We start from the raw sequence: 16,496 nt of genomic DNA, 5'->3' as shown, positions 1-16,496 counted from the left end.
TCCTACCTTATGTAAGGCAAGACAGACAGGTGCCTGTTAGAGAAGCCCTCACTTTTCCATTTATTTTTTTACAAATCCCTGAGAACAAGATATGTTTATTTCCTTATGTGTCATTGTCCTGCTGTGGCAGTACAGAACAGCCTCACTTTGTGTGTTGTCCCACTCTTGCTCCTGAATGGCATTTGCAGTACTTCATCCTAATTTAACTTGAGTCACTACTGCAGGGACCTTGCTTTCTGAAAATGAGAGAAATGTCCATACAAACTGGAAACATTTCTGAGACTCAAGGGAGGAACACATTTAAGGGTCTAGCACTCAGAAAGAAGCAAGCAGCTATATTTATATCTGTAGAATCCACTTGACAACAAGTACACAGTAAATCATATTCTAAAGGTTGCTATTTTTCTAGGCCGCTTTTGGTGAGCAACCCAGCAAAATAGTCAGAATCCTGTCTTATCCTGTTTTGATAAAAAAAAGTAACAAAAAATTATTTGGAAAAGTATTTCAAACATCTTCAGGGCATACAAAATTATTTGCCATATTTTTCCCTAAGTTCTTTAAAGCACTTTTCTTCTTAACAGGAGTAACCACCTCAGAAAAGTTGTCACTGAAAATATATTGCCTTAGGTTTGTACATTGCCTCAGCCATTTACAGAGCAAGACTTGTGGATACTTAATTTCTAATCCATGAGTGGATGTGTGAACTTCAGTGGGACAGAAGAAACTGAAGTCAAACATGCATCTGAATATTTTCTGAACTAGGTCCAAAACTGTTTAACTTTTACAAATCAGGATAATGATTAGGATTTTTACTTTTTTCCCTTTTTATCATCCCTCATTAAATGCTCTTTAATTGGACTTGATGGATAAATCATATTAAAGACGTGTAATGTAGAATAAATTTACAGTGATACTTCTGTGATTATATTACTTTTATTTGCCACTGACTGTCATGACCATGCTCAGAACTTTTATAAGCTTTCTAATTTTCATAGATGCTTCTTTAAACATAGTGTAAGTGTGACATCATGCCAAGGAAATTTGATCGTGCATTCTCACAAGGTCAAGATGCCATTTGGAAATATATTCCTGTGAGTTTTTGTGGTTTAACCCCAGCCAGCAACTAAGTACCATGTAGTGGCTTGCTCACTCCTCTCCCTGCTCTGGTGGGATGGGGGAGAAAATCAGAAAAATGTGAAAACCCAGGGGTTGAGATAAGAACAGTTTAATAATTTAAACAAAGTAAAATATACTACTACTGCTACTACTAATCGTAATGAAAGGAGAGAGAGAGAGAAGGAGGAATAAAACCCAAAAAACATGTATGATGCCAGATAAGATTCCTCACCACCCACTGAAAGCCTGTCTCCCAGCAGCAGCTGGCCCCCTCTGGCCAACTCCTCCCAATTTATACAGTGGGAATGATGCTCCATGGTGTGGAGCTCCAAATATCCCTTTGGGCAGTTCAGGTCAGCTGTCCTGGCAGTGCTCCCTCCTGGCTTCTTGTGCACCTGCTTGCTGGCGGAGCATGGGAACCTGAAAAGTCCTTGATTTAGAGTAAGCACTGCTTAGCAACAACCAAAACATCAGTGTGTTATTAACATTATTCTCATACTAAATCCAAACACAGCACTGTACCAGCTACTAAGTAGAAAATTAACTATCCCAGTCCAAACCAGGACAGTGGTCATTCACAGGGTTACTGACTTCCATGTGGGAAAGGTAAAGGATTCAGGCAGGGAATATAGGGAGGTCTCCTCAGCCAAATTTGAATAACAAGGACTTGGTGTGGGGTCTCTAGTTACCAATCCTTTTCTGGAAAAGACTATGGAGCTTCTATGTAGTATCCTCATAGCTGAACAAATTATATTTGTCAGATTATCATACCACATAAATGCTGTATTTTCCTTCCTCTCCTTGATGTGCTCTGCTTGTTTTCTTGAATACACAAATATTTAGTATGATTACACTCCACGCCAGATGCAAGTGGAACAAATGGGAAGAGGATGAACTGCACATATAATGTGAACAGTTTACCATGTCTTCTGACATGTCTCTTTCTATTTGCAGGATGAAAGTTCTATAGAAAGTGATGAGTTTGATATGAGTGACTCAACTAGAATGTCAGCTGTGAACTCCGACCTCAGCTCAAATCTGGAGGAGAGAATGCAAAGTCCTCAGAACCTCCAGGGCCAGCAGGATGGTAAGGCTCTCATTTTGTACAGAAAATGTGGCATTGCCTTGTCTTTTTTCCCATTCTGTGCTTTCATTTAGAATTTGCTTTTCTTCATAGTGTGTTTCATTAGGTAATTTGAAATACATGTTCCCTATATCTCAGCATGAAGAAGAAGAAGTTTGGAGTTTTTTTGCATGTTAATTTATTTGTTGCTTAGGCAACAGATGAGTGCTTAGACCACTGTATGTTAAGTAGTATTATCTTACTGTTTCTATATATATATCTGTAGTATGACCATGCACAGGCATAAAGGAAATGAAACTCAAACCTTTCTGAGGCAACCCAGAAAGCTGAGAAAGTTGTTTTTACAAGGAGGGAGTGTCACAGAAGCTGGTTATTTGAGAGATAGGAACTGGGATGTCATATTCAGAAGAAAGGATGAAAACAACAAATTCCTTTAGGGAAATAGAGGCAAAAGATGAGAAAACAGCGAGCAGCATTGTCCATTTGAATGTTAATTGTTTCTCGTTTACAGCACAAAGCTACTTTTTGGTCAGAGATGAAAGTTTTACTTTGCATTGCAGGTGCATAAATGAAGTTTCAGCCCTTGTTATATAGCAAGTTAAATGAGCCTGGTTTGGAATGAGCTTTCTTCTGGATTATGAAGCTCACAAATAGCCTGTCTACTACAGACTGTGACAGTGGCTCATGAGTGGCACATGAATGCACAACACCCAAAGTGCAGGTCTATTCTATTGCTATTAGAGACAACACATTGGAATTCCTTACTTGCTACTTGGGAATTTTCTGATCATGTGTGCCAAATCAGAAGTGCTTCTTATGTTTCTCTTGAACACTAAATATTTGATTTGATGGCTAACCTGGATGCTTTGCACTTCATGCATCATGGTAATTTGCTAGCTGGTAAAATATTTAGGTGAGAATGGGTGTGGTGCATAGTGGCTGATAGGATCTGGTGATGGGTTGGATCTTCAGCTGAGTTGCTCTCCAGACAAATAAAGGAGTATGATGTCTGTGATAATTTGCTAGGTCAGATTCTAAACACAACTGCCTTTTGTCTGAGTGTCCTCAAGCTATCACAGATTTTTTTCAACTTTTAACTTAATTTCTGTCTACATATGTTTGCTAAAGCAGCAGTTCTGATGCACATGATGTATGAAAAGTTAGTTCACTTTCCTGTTGAAGTTTGACTTTTCCCAGGGATAATATATTATAGTAATACTGCTAACTTGGAGGTTTCAGGGATACTTAGGAAGGTGCCATTTTTTAATGTATCTGGCTTTCAGTGCAATCCTATGCTGTAGAAGTTTCACATATATAGTTTCTTAATAATAATTGTATGCATGCATATGTCTGAAATAAAAATTATAGCTCAGTACAGTAACCTGTGAAGAAATGCCTGTCATACATATCTTTACACCTGCTGCAACCAGATTCATGTGCCACATCTAATCATATTAGAACCTAAGTATGAATGATAAAGTGCTGCAAATCTGTCACTTTCTATTTCAAATGTATGGGAAATAAATCCACTGTGCTCTTTGAACTTCAGGTGTGTGATCTTACAGTACAGTTTTAAATCTCTACGCTTTCCTTCCCTTCCTCCCAGATGGTACTTGCTCACCTTCCTAAGGCAATCCTATTTTTTGCTGCATCTTCTGGCTAAAGCATCTGCTGATAGAGAGATTTGAAATAGCAGCTCTCTTCCTGCTTCATGGTTTTCCTTTGCTGGCTGCTGTCAGGTAGCAAACCTAAGTGTGGCTAGTTATAGCAATACTGCTGTTTCAGATGAGGGAGAAGAGGCTGAAGGAGGAGCAGAAAGACATGAGAGAAGTGTGGGGGGGAAGAAGAATGATAGGAGAGGGCAGGGAAAAAAAAGATTGGAAGAAAATAAAGAATATGAGAGGTAGAGGAAAGGAAGTTGGAACAGGAAGGAGGGCAAATAAAAGGGAACTTAAGGAACTTAGCAGTACAATCCCTTTTGCTGTCACAGGCTGCATTGTAAAATTTTACAAATTTAATCCTTAATTATAGCACACGCACACCAAAATCATCACCAAAGCCTGAATCTGTGTGTCTAAAGCGATTCTTGCTCCCTTTCCTCAATTCTGTATGTCTATGAAAGTTTATGTCAGCCACCACATTCAGCCTATAGATAAAGACACTTGGCATTTCCCTCATCTGAAGTGTGTTTGCTGCATCCTGGCAGGTGAAAACTTCCTGTTGCATAAGGTTGCCTGTGCACATGCAGTTGGAACTGGTGTCTGGGGTGGAATGGGATAGCACAGGTCTTCTGCTGCCCAAAGCATGCCCTCTTTGGTAGGATAATTTGCTAATGGGAATCATTAGGAAAATTGCTGCCTGGGGTGGGTTAAGGACAGCTCCAGTGTACCTAAAGGTGATGTGTTTAATCACTTTACTTCCCTGGTTTTCCATGTGAGGTAGGATGTGAATATTTTGGGACATCCCCTGGTTTTTTTTTGTTATGGATTTCAATTGGTTTGGTATGAGAATATAAACTGTCTGTGTACCCTAGAGGAATATAATAGTGAGCTGGGCCATGCTACTGAGGGATAGATGGAGGCTGCTCTTCCACTTCAGTTTATCAGGGCATCAGAATGCTGACACTGTTTATGTAAAATAAATAAGATGCTTTCATAACTTCATCCCTTGGGGCTATACTTGCATCCTATTTAGACAGGCATTTGTCTTTGGGAGTCCATTACGCTCTGTAATGCTCATACTAGAAAATTTGACCTGAGGTTTCTCGATGTCTTCCAGCCCAATACTGTGTCCTGTTTCTCATGGTTAGGTTGCTTGAACCTAAATAGGATAAAGGCAAGTATGAGAGAAACTCACAGTATCAGTTGAAAGCAATAGACTTCGTCACCCAGAAATGCCATAGTAGGTGAGAAAAATGCTGAGGAAGGGCGCAGAGACAGAAGGTGCATATTTGCTCAGAGTAAATGGGTGCTGGTACTGCACAAAAGTCCTGGGCTCTGCAAGTGGGCTGAGGCTTTGTAATACTTGTATTAAGCTTATTAGGTGGAAAGGGTACTGGGAATTAAGGAGGTAATGAAAAGCGTGGAGGGTTGGCAAATGGTACATGGCTGCAGTACTACTAAAGACAATTCCCACTTAAATTAGCCTTAGTACGCCTTTAAATAACAGGGTCTTGAGTCACACCTGCTGGTGAATGGCTGAAAATAGCATCCTGAGCACCTGCAGGGCTGTTGCAATGATGGGGTAGGAGTTGGAAAAGGGCTGCGGGTCTTCCCTTCGGAGTTAGAAAACGAAAGCAGCCCTAATTTGCAATTGGTCCATTCCCCAGCTGGGAATGGGGTATGGTTCTCTGCTTACCAGTGCCTCCGAGGTGTTTTCTCTAGCAGCCAGCTGGATAACAGAGCTGCAAGCTGCAGATATGTTCCTTTCTCTTTTGCTTGCCTCTTGCTTGTTCCTATTTTTTTGCTTCCCTAGACATGACACAGTTCTGTGTCCTAAGCTGGTTCTTTGGAGTGAGCCCGGTGTACAACTCTTCTTCAGGCCAAGCTCCCACTTGAGAGCTGTCTTTAATTCTCCTTTCTCTTAATAATGCTCTCGGGACTCTGATGTTGCTGGATCAAACCCTTTTGCCTGTGTCAGACCACAGACAGCAGGCAAGGTTTGTGAACTGAGTTGGAAATAAAGGAGCTTTTTTGTTTTTTAAGTTAGTGGTTCAACCTGTTAAAAAAAAAAAGATTTTTGTAGTGAAAACTGACCTCTAGATAGGTCTTCAAAGGAGCAGCAACAGCTTCTACCCTGAGTGAAAATGGGACTTTCGTTGCCCTTGCCTGTTAGCTGGAGCCCTGTGCAGAACAGGTGGGTGTGTTTCTCTCTTCACTGTGGTAGTTCATTAGTTACCAAGACATGAGGTATGTAAGGGGATGCTCTGATTAGAGGAAATTAAGAACATGTACAACCCTAGAAGTGAGGAGAATTAAGTATGAATTTGGCACTGAATTTTTTCTTGTTTGTTTGTTTTTTTACTATGTGAGCTAACTAGTAAAAGTCAGGGATGAGACTATTTGACTGTAACTCAATGAAAGATGCAGGATTGATTTATTTTCAGTATTTCTCACTCTACTGAGGTATACAGAAACATATCAGTGATTAGTCTGGATTTGGGTGGAGGGACCATGTTCTCTTCAATCTAGATTTTGGAAAATAACTGCTACGTGTTTATACATATTTATATACAACTGCCTCTCACAGGCACTGTGTGGAGATTTGTAGGAGCTTATAGGAGATAGCTATGACAAAATACATCAGAAGTCAACCTTTAATGGGGGTTGTGCTATCAATTTAGATGTAGAGATTAATAAGCTTTTCCTGGTTGTATTTTTTCCAATTTATAGAAAATTGATCAATAATACTGTAATGCAATGGAGGATTATGTCTTCAAGTAGTTTGTAATCACTTGGATGGTTCCAGTTCTCTTTCCTTGGCATGTTCAAAGTGCCACATTTTACACAATATAGATGTAGGAAACCTGGGTGTTAACATTAGCTATTCCTTTCACTCATCTGGTGTTTGTGACAGATGCAAGTATTGGAGTCAGTCATCTAAATACCTGTTTTCTGCATCAAAGCTATAATCTCTACACAACGGCTTCACCTGAAATAAGTAACATTAGCTAATTAAGTTGTCAAAACTGACTGTCTATGCAAGAGTGCAGACTTGCTGTTGATTTTTCTCTCTGAGCTAAGTCCAAGACAAGAGTTTAATCTACCTTCTCATTCTGAACTTGGTTGTACTACTGTACTTCTTTCTGCTTTTGTCTTTATTCCAATGAAACCTGGACTCCCTGTCTTAAAACTTTGACTTTTCTTTCTTCTCAAAGCAATTTAAGTTCAAGATATATGAGTCCAAGCACCAACTGCAGGCCAAAGTGAAGACAGATTGGTGAAAGAGTATAATGGAGTAAATTGTCTCTGCTGTTGACTATGGACTGGCCCTGCTCTTGATCTTGAGTAAAGTGAATGGTAGCAAAGCCAACATGAGAGCAGATGATTCCCAGCATTAAGTCCATGGCAACCTTTTTGCTGGTAATTAAGAATTTTCAGTGGAAATGTTATTTTACTTTAATTCATAAAATCAATTTACATCAAGATGTATTGTGCTTTTAATTTCTGTTCAAGCACTGAAAGGTTCTACAAATGCCCTTGTATGAGGTCTAAGTCCACTTGACTTCAGTAAAGGCCCACTAAAGGTTTGCCAAACTGTTTGCAGAGTTTAGATGTCTCTTACTAAATACCTTTACTTCCTTAGTCTTCAAAACAAAGCGCCTGACGTTTCTGTGGTATATGGGATAGACTGAAATTACCACATGGAGTCACAAAGCCTTAGTAAAAATATTAAAAATAAAATAAAAAGCAATCTGCCAGTTTTCCTAGATGCAACCTCATATACTTTTAGAAAGCATTTTCATTTTAGGGACTTTTTGTGACTTGACTGGTTTTATTTGCAATTTGTAGATCCATATCAACAAATCTATAACGCTGTTAAAGTTGTTTATAATGCTTTTACTTTATACAAGACATTGGACATGCAAAGTTAATAAGCATTTTACGCTGAAGAAAAGGGTAATTTTTGCTTAATAGTGAGGGTTTGGGCTGATTAAGAATGTTAGCTTATAATGAGGATAGAAAAATCATTACTATTTTTTTTTCTTAGGTGAAATGGCAGACCATTTAAAATTACATTTGAGCTAGGACCAGGCACTCTGAGAATTTTATGATATATTCAGATCTTCCAGTCTTGTTCAAGCCACTGAAATTTGCAACATTTTGGGCAATAATCTCACTTCCTATGACTAAGAGTGCAACAATAAATACTATTTTTCTGAAAGTGAAAATCTAAGATACCTGCCTGTCTCATGGCAGTCAAAAAGGAGTACAGATGTGACATACAGAAGCAAAGGTCTCCTGTCTCTGCAGTTGCTGATCTGCCACCTTTTGCAAGCACCAGCTTTCTTACTTAATAAAGCAAAAGACATTGCAGTCACACATATATGTTCCTGAGTAAGTCTATGGGCTGCACTGAAGTGTGCCACAGACGTCAAAATCACAGAGGTTTCTTTAGAGAGGGAGTTAGCTATAACATGTTGCTCTGTGTGAGAAAATCAGTATCATCCTCACCTAAGCAGAGGCAAAGCATACCTGAGAAACTGGCATGTGACGCTATTTTGCTTCAGTGGAGCTACACCTGGAGCGATTTAGCGCATCAGGTTTGGTTTGATGGATTTTTTTTTTGCATAAACCAACGCATTGTAGTGGAAGGTGTCCCTGCCTATGCCAGGGAGGTGCAACTAGATGATCTTTAAGGTCCCTTCCAGCCAAAACGTTCTATGATTCTGTGATTTAAGAAAGGGAGGAAAATGGTGAAACATGACCAGAAAGTCAGAGAGTTTTTGAAATCTAGTTTCAGTGGTGTTTTAATGGCTTCTTTAGAAATGATACCTTATTGGTCCAAAAGGCACTATGAGTGACGCTGTAATGACATTTAAGCAGTGCTACAGTGTCACTGACAATGAATTCTACTGAGCCTGGGCGACAGCTTGAAGTGCTGCTGCAGCTGCATCAGAAACTTTCAGCCCTTAACATTGTTAAGGAGAGCTGGGTGGAGTTTTCAGCAAATCAAGTATTTTAATGGACTGGCTGCTGACGAGGCAGCTGCTGTGTGCATTGTCATCAGAATACTGAGCTGATACATGAGGCGCTTCTATTGTACGAGAGAGGAAAATCTTCCTTTGACTCCACACACAATTCAAATTTGTTCAGAATTAATCATCAGTGTTTCTCAGTGGAGAGCTCTCCGTCCTTCCTCCTGGACCTACCTAATCACACAGTGGTCACAACCTGGGATTTGGACATGAGCACCCATCTCACTGAAGCATAGCAAATGGATTGCTTTTATAACTGACTCTTTTAATATGGAGAGTTACTGTATTTACATTTGTTACTTGCAAGCATCTTGTGAGTTTGCTATACTGAATATCTCCCCCCTGCTCCATGTTACTTCTGTGTGTCTTATTCCACCTTATAATAACTTGTGTTCTTTTTCTGATATCTGTTTGTTTCTTATCTTATACTGTAATTTTCTTTAGAGACTAAAATATTATTAAACATGAATTATGCATTGAGCAGACTCTCTGCTAGAGTCTGAGTGGTCTGTTGCAACCAGAGAATAATCTCGTTTCCTGCACCACTCTCCCAGCTGCACAACTGTCACTTTCTATTACGCTTGCCTTGAACAATTGAGTGTGGCTTGTAATGACAATAATTGCCTCAAAATTGTTTGTCATGTTTGCCTTGTTAGCAACAAACTACTAACTGTTGGTTACAATCAGGTTCTCAGCTATTACTCCATAATTACATCAGGGAATACTTGCAGCCAATAATAGCTGAGAAATTAGAATTATCTTTTCACAAGTAAAATGCTTGCAAGACCATTCACTCTATTCACAGCCACTCATTTTTACATCAGCAATCTAGTGGTAAGTGAAGCCTACCCCTGTGTAAAGGGCTAGCTGCAGACCTGTGTCCTTTTGCATCTTCAGAACAGTTGTATTAGTGGTGTACAGGTCCTGTAACAATATGTATTTCACTTTGGCAATCATACTGACCAACCAAGCTGTCTCTTCCTTATGCAGGTACTGAAGGGAGTCTGCTTTTGATCTCAGTGTGCAAGTCCTTGTAACTAAGCTTAGCTGGATTTCTGAAAGTGTTGCTTGGTTTTGGTCGATATTCTTTGTTTTCTTCCCTTAGCGTATCTCAGGCTGTTCTCTCCTATTTCTCTTTAACATTAAAAAAAAAAAGGAGGGGCATTCTGCTACAGAGATTAAGTTTTGCTTTCCAGTAAAGGCACTTTATCCATTTTATCCTGTCAAATGTACCAATTGACTTTAGCAGAGGCTATGTGCACAGATTGTTTGATTTAATTTGTCTACTTCCTTATAGTACAGGTGGAGGGTTTTTTTAATAGTTACTGTTAAAATGCATGCTAGGCATTGACTCCCCTTTTTTTTTCCTATTACATATACTACAGAATAATATAATAGAGCATTTTTTTCAGGAAAAGGAATTTAAAAGGATGTCCTTTAAAGAAAATTATATTTAGCCATTGATTCTTCACTGTGTTATATTTTAATTAAGGAAGCTGTTAATTTATTTTTTTTCTGAGCAGGAAATGCCCTGGAGACATTGGGCTGTCTTGCAAAAGATATTTTTAATGGAAATTTCTTTGAAGCATTTCTTGTTTGATAAAATATTTGTAATGCTGAATGTTTAAAATTAGTAGTAATTTTTTTAACCAAATGCAAATAGTTTGATTACAAGAAAAGATGAGTACTTTTTCAGTGGTATAGTCTTTTGTAATATTAAAACAAAAAGGAAGGGGTTATATATATTTTCCTGAGATTTGTGAAGAGGTGTTTTCAAATAATTGGTTTAATGTTGCCAGATAATCACTGTATTTGTTATCCTGAAGCAGAGGGATGTGCCATCTCTGGCACTTCTTAATAACAGGATGGAAAAAATGATGCAATCATCCTGAAAGTTTCAGGATAGGTTGAACTCCAGTGGTGTCCTCCAAGTATTCATGAACACTGATAGCCTGGTTATTGTGAGAAACACAGAGGAGCTGGTTTGCAGGCTGACTGGAGAGAAAAAGATACAAGAACAATTAAATTTCGCATCAACACAGATTAGAATACAGCCTGACTCATTTTACAAGTTTATTTAGCACTTGGTGACTGGTTAACAGCCTGCTGGGAGGTGTGTGAGGCTCAGGCAGTCTCTCCATTGCTGCATGCCAGATGGACACTGACCAGTTCTGACCACTGCAGGAGCAGCCTTCCAGACTGACAGACAGACTGACAGACTTCAGTAGCTACTCAGACCCACTCTGGCAAAAGATGTGGAGGAGCACACTATGTAATTGCCTTTGTTGGCTCTACTATGTGTGATGCTGAGAAACCAATTCAGAACCTCAGCTGTAAGTGCTGGCATTACTAATAGAATAAATTAAGATAAAAGCTAAATTTATGTAACATACAACTTTGAGACTTAGGTGCACAGAACTGAAGAGAAATTGATGCCTTAAGTTAGCTCCAAGAAGCTTTTCTCCACTTCCATCAGATAACAACCCGTCAGGATGCCAGCCTTGCAGCTAGAATGTGGCTTTCCAGCAGAAAGATTGCCTTGAGATCAGACTCTACTGAAGTTCCTGCTTATGGGGATAGTTGCATCTTTGTGTTGAAAGTCTTTCCTCAGTACTTCAATTTAACTTCAATGTTTTTACAAGCTGCCTTTTTCATGATGTAAATCAAGGAGTCAGTTTAATGCATCTCTGGAGGAGTAGTGATGCTTCTACTGAACTTCTAGCTGTTCTGATATCCTGTGTGCTTTACTGGGTAGAGTTCCCTAAGCAGAAGGCAGAGTGATCCTTGTTAATAACCATCCAAGATCCCTACTATAGACTGTTAAACTTCTGTAAAATTAGTAATTCCTTCTGACTGGAAGGTGGAGTTCAAACCTCTATGCTTAGCTTTTTGTACTCTGAAATTTGAATTTCACATAAGCATACACCTTGGCAAGGAGATTTAAATAAGATCATAAACCAGAAAAAAAGAATGTGATTCACTAGCAGCTTTTAAATAAGGCAATAGTAATAGATACTTTGGGGCAATAATTGATTAGAAAATTTGATTTTTTGCTATGAGAAACTGTAACAAAACCATGGTATCAACAAACTACTCTAATCTTAGAAGTGATAATTGCTATTACTAATTGGATAGGAAAAGAAATTAGGAGATACAAACTGGGAATAGGTTTTTTTTTTCCTCTGTAAAAACAAAATAGAGAGATGACATTTCAGTTACACAAAGTTACTGTTCCAAGAAGAACCAAAAAATGAAGTATAATAAAATTTTAATGACTTAATTGGCAAAGACATACAGTGAGTTTGTTATGTCACACTATTTAAGTGTCTTGTGGATGATTTTCTGAAGGGAGCTGATGCTGCAACCTGTCAAAGAGACAATAGCAAGACAGAGCTACGTGATGTGGGAACTCTTAATGTAAATTACTTGGAATGGAAGAAATAAGTCCTCTGCAAAAGGAAGTGGTACAAATAGTGAGAGCAGCAGGGTGGTCTAGAGAGCTAGAAAGTAAATGGAAGCAACTAATGCTTTCAAATCACTTTTAAAAAGGACTCCTTGCAGTGTATAAAGAAGCTATAATTCTTAGTCTTTGAATAGTTTACAGGTCTGCATACATACATACATACATCTTCTAGGATTTCTGTCTGTTTAAAAACAATCGGTAACTTTTAAAAGATATCCCTCTGAGGTAACTGTTCAAGGACTGTATTTGTATCAAAGGTTTGAAAGAACTTTGACTTTTAGTGACTTGGTTTTTAGACATTTTATCCATCTCCAAAATACATGGATGCAATGCAAATCTTACTGAAATCAATCATGAGAATTTCTGTGAACTCCAGTGGAGACAAGGTTTACGTAATAGATTCTCTGTAGCTGAATGAATCCTGAAGTAGTTAATGTGGGCACTGAAACTGCTACTGTATCTTTAATTAAAACATCAGTGCAATTTATGCAGTGATGATAAGCTTTAATTCCTCAAGTTAGCCAAGCTCTGTCTGTTCCTGTATCTTCATTTCTTCTTTCTGCTACATTTCTGCTGTTCTCTACTAGTTACGTGTGCTCTCTAGGAACTGTTCCTCTTAGATTCCTGCAACAGGCTATAATCCCTGGTTACTCCTGTAAGACTGCAGTCACAGACTTGCAGTTGTTCATATTATTATATCTTCTGCAAATATGCCCTACTTTAATTAAAGGCATGGATGTTGTAAAGCCTCTTAGCAGGGACAAATATTTTTCTTTTCTCTGAATCAGCTATTCAGCAGTGGGCTTCTATTCACCCCCTGGAAAAAATGGGGCCTAAAATGATTGCTTGCTCTAGGAGTTGAGGAACTGTGGTGACAGTACTAAAAGGCAAGTGGCACAGGTAGATTTCAAAGATTTCAAAGAGTGAAACAGCAGCCTGGCCAAGTTTTTCACAATCATTTAAGAAGGAGTGTTCCATGGTGATCCTTGAACTTAATTGTCTCAGTTGGCGTTGTAAAGTGTTGATTTCAGTAGAAGCTTTCTTAACTGCTGCTTTTCAAAGGAAAGGGTGGACATGGTAAAACTATCATTTTTCTGAGAAACAATTTTTCACCACCTAGGAAATTGTGTACACTTCTAGCCTTTTACAGGCAGCTCTGATGCTATCATGGCCATGCAGAAGAACGGGGTTTTTTGAGAAGAGCTTCTACTGCCCAGATAATTTACTTGGATGGGTAGTGGTAGCCTATTTGTCCTTTCTGTTTCTTAAAACCCCTTCCAGTGTAATGCCTGGTTTTGTGTAGTCTAGTTCATAGAATCATAGAATCATAGACTGAGCTGAGTTGGAAGGGACCCATCAGGATCATTGGGTCCAACTCCTGGCCCTGCGCAAGACGCCTCAAGAGTCACACCATGTGCCTGAGAGCATTGTCCAAATGCTTCTCTGTCAGGCTTGGTGCTGTGACCATTTCCCTGGGGAGCCTCTTCCAGTGCCCAAACACCCTCTGAGTTGAAGAATCTTTTTCCTGATATGCAAACTAAATCCCTCCAACTCACCTTCATGCCATCCCTTGGGTCCTATCACTGGTCACAAGAGTGAAGAGATCAGTACCTGCCCCTCTGCTTTCCCTCACAAGGTCTCCGCTCAGTCTCCTCCAGGCTGAACAGACCAAGTGACCTCACCCACTCCTCATATGGCTTCCCCTCAAGGCCCTTCACCATCCTCGTGGACCTCCTTTGAATGTGCTTTAATGATTTAATGTCTTTTTAATATTGTGGTGCCCAAAACTGCACACAATATTCTACATGAGGCTGTCCCAGTGCAGAGCAGAGCAGGACAATCCCCTCCCTTGTCCAGCTGCCGATGCTGTGCCTGATGCCCCCCAGGACAGGGCCGGCCCTCCTGGCTGCCAGGGCACTGCTGACTCATGTTCAATTTGCCATTGACCAGGACCCCCAGGTCCCTTTTTGCACCCTGTTTTCCAGCATCTCATTCCCCAGTCTGTACACACAACCAGGATTGTCCTGTCCCAGATGCAAGTCAATAGTCTGCATGGCACTTCTGTTCAATTTATGGCTTTTCTTTAGGCTAGCTTTGAGGCCTTCTAGTGCATCTGTTGTTTTTTGTAGATGCTTGATGTGAGCCTCTGTGAGTAGAAAAGGATTCTGCAATATGGTTCCTGGGAGAAGGACAACAGGGATGTCCCAAATCTGGCATGTCCCAGTCGAGCATGCTGTAATGGCTCTCTGCTTCTTAACTGAAATATGTTGTAGGACCCTGTGTTGCTTGTGATCTGGCTAATGCCTGGGCATGGGAGACTGGCCAGAAAGGTCCCAGGCCTAAGTGATCATCCAGTACACACATATGAGGGAGAGAGAAGATGCTAGCAGTACCAGTATCTGTGGTTCTTTTAATGTGTATGCAGATAGAAGAGAAATAACTCTTTGGTTTTTAAGCTCTTTCTGCCTTGCAGAGTGAATTTCTCTTAATAATAAGGAGTTTCTTTAAAGATATTTCTGTTTTGGAAATCTAGTCTCCCATGCTATTTGACCACTTCTTGGGATTACTGCAGTTAGCTACACTTTGAACCTGAATGAAAAAATGAGGAGAAACCACCCTCTGGACTCCTCCATTATTCCTGCTCAGAGTGAAAACTGTCCCCCTTCAGCACCCCTCAAGGCAGGAAAATTTTACTTATTCTGCTTTCCTATGTGAGTATGTGCTGGATGCATTTCCACTTGCTTCTCCCTGTCTGTACACACAGATGTGAACAGAAATCAGTTCTGAAGAAAAATCCAGAGAGTAAAGGATTAGGAAGGCTGTGTAGGGAGTAGCTGAGATTGAACTTGCCAAGGTTATTTTTCCATCAGCATTTATTTAAAATAAAGTTAGCATTGAGTTTTATGTTGGCCCAGTTTTGTATTTTGTAACACAATATGAAACAAATACGAATCTAATTCAAGTTTACACAGATGTATTTATTACTATGAATAGATTCTCTATTAGTAGGTTTTATACCCATATTTATAAATCTATATTTCTCCTATCACAAATATACATATGTATCTTTATATAGATGTCTATTTCTAAATAAAGTGAACAGATCACTGAAGAGAGGTAGAGCTTGATGGCATGGGAACCTGTTTTTAAGCATGCATTTTCCTGTACTCTAATTAGAGATGGTCTCTGAGAGCTCAGAAATACCATCGGCCCAAATTTTTAAAGAGGCAATTTTGTGAAGGCTAAATCCAACCAAAGCAGTATACATTCCAATACTCACGAATCTCTGAGGCAATAAAGCAGAGCTTATAGAACTGTAAAATCACGGAATATCAGGTTGGAAGGGGACTTCACGGATCATCTAGTCTAACCTTACTTGGCAAAAGCATGGTCTATACAACGTGGCCCAGGACCCTGTCCAGCTGCATCTTAATTATTTCAATAGCTGATTGTTCTCATTGTGAAAAATTTTCCTCGTGTATCTAATCAGTATCTCCCCAGAAGTAGCTTGTACCCGTTACCCCTCATCTTTTCCATGTGACTCCTTGTAAAAAAGAGAGTCCTTATCTTTGTAGCCACCCTTTAAATAGTGGAACATGGCATCAAGATCTACCCTAACCCTTCTTTTCTCAAAACTGAACAAACACGGTTCTTTTAGCCTTTCCTCACACAGCAGGCTTCACAGTAATCTGATCATCTTTGTGACCCTTCTCTGTACCTTCTCCAGCCTTTCCACACCTTTCTTTGTATAGCAGGCGCCAAAACTGCACACAGTATTCCTGGCGCAGTCTGGCAGGCACTGAGAGTGTATATCTGCTGGTGACGCTCTTGTTGACACCTTTGCTGCAGCAGCACAGTGCTCACTCATATTGAGGTTGCTGTGCACTAGGACCCTCAGCTCCTTTTCTACAAAACTGGTCTCTAATCCCTGGGTAGATCCCATAATATGTTGCACTTCTGGATTATATTTTCCCAAGTGCAAGACCGTACATTTGTCTTTGTTCAACTTGATAAGGTTCTTGTTAGCTCACTCTTCTAACCTATCCCGGTCTTCCTGCAGTCTGGCGTTCCCTTCTGAAATGCCCACTTCCCTACTCAGTTTGGTATTGGCAAACTTTGTCAGTGTACACTTGATC

General features: G+C 39.7%; 1 protein-coding gene across 4 annotated transcripts in view; it reads left to right on the top strand.

Annotated features, from left to right (window-relative positions):
* NOL4 (nucleolar protein 4) overlaps positions 1–16,496 on the top strand; it is a 190,299-nt gene that overhangs the window by 48,923 nt on the left and 124,880 nt on the right. For all 4 annotated transcript variants that reach the window (XM_048286256.1, XM_048286255.1, XM_048286257.1 and 1 more), the window contains exon 5: positions 2,071–2,203. In XM_048286256.1, the coding sequence (XP_048142213.1) occupies positions 2,071–2,203 (133 nt within the window). The remainder of the gene's footprint in view (positions 1–2,070; positions 2,204–16,496) is intronic.

This window comes from Corvus hawaiiensis, chromosome 26 (assembly GCF_020740725.1).
Source record: "Corvus hawaiiensis isolate bCorHaw1 chromosome 26, bCorHaw1.pri.cur, whole genome shotgun sequence".
In the NCBI taxonomy this organism is placed as follows: domain Eukaryota; kingdom Metazoa; phylum Chordata; class Aves; order Passeriformes; family Corvidae; genus Corvus; species Corvus hawaiiensis.
This window is presented reverse-complemented; position numbering and strand designations above follow the sequence as displayed.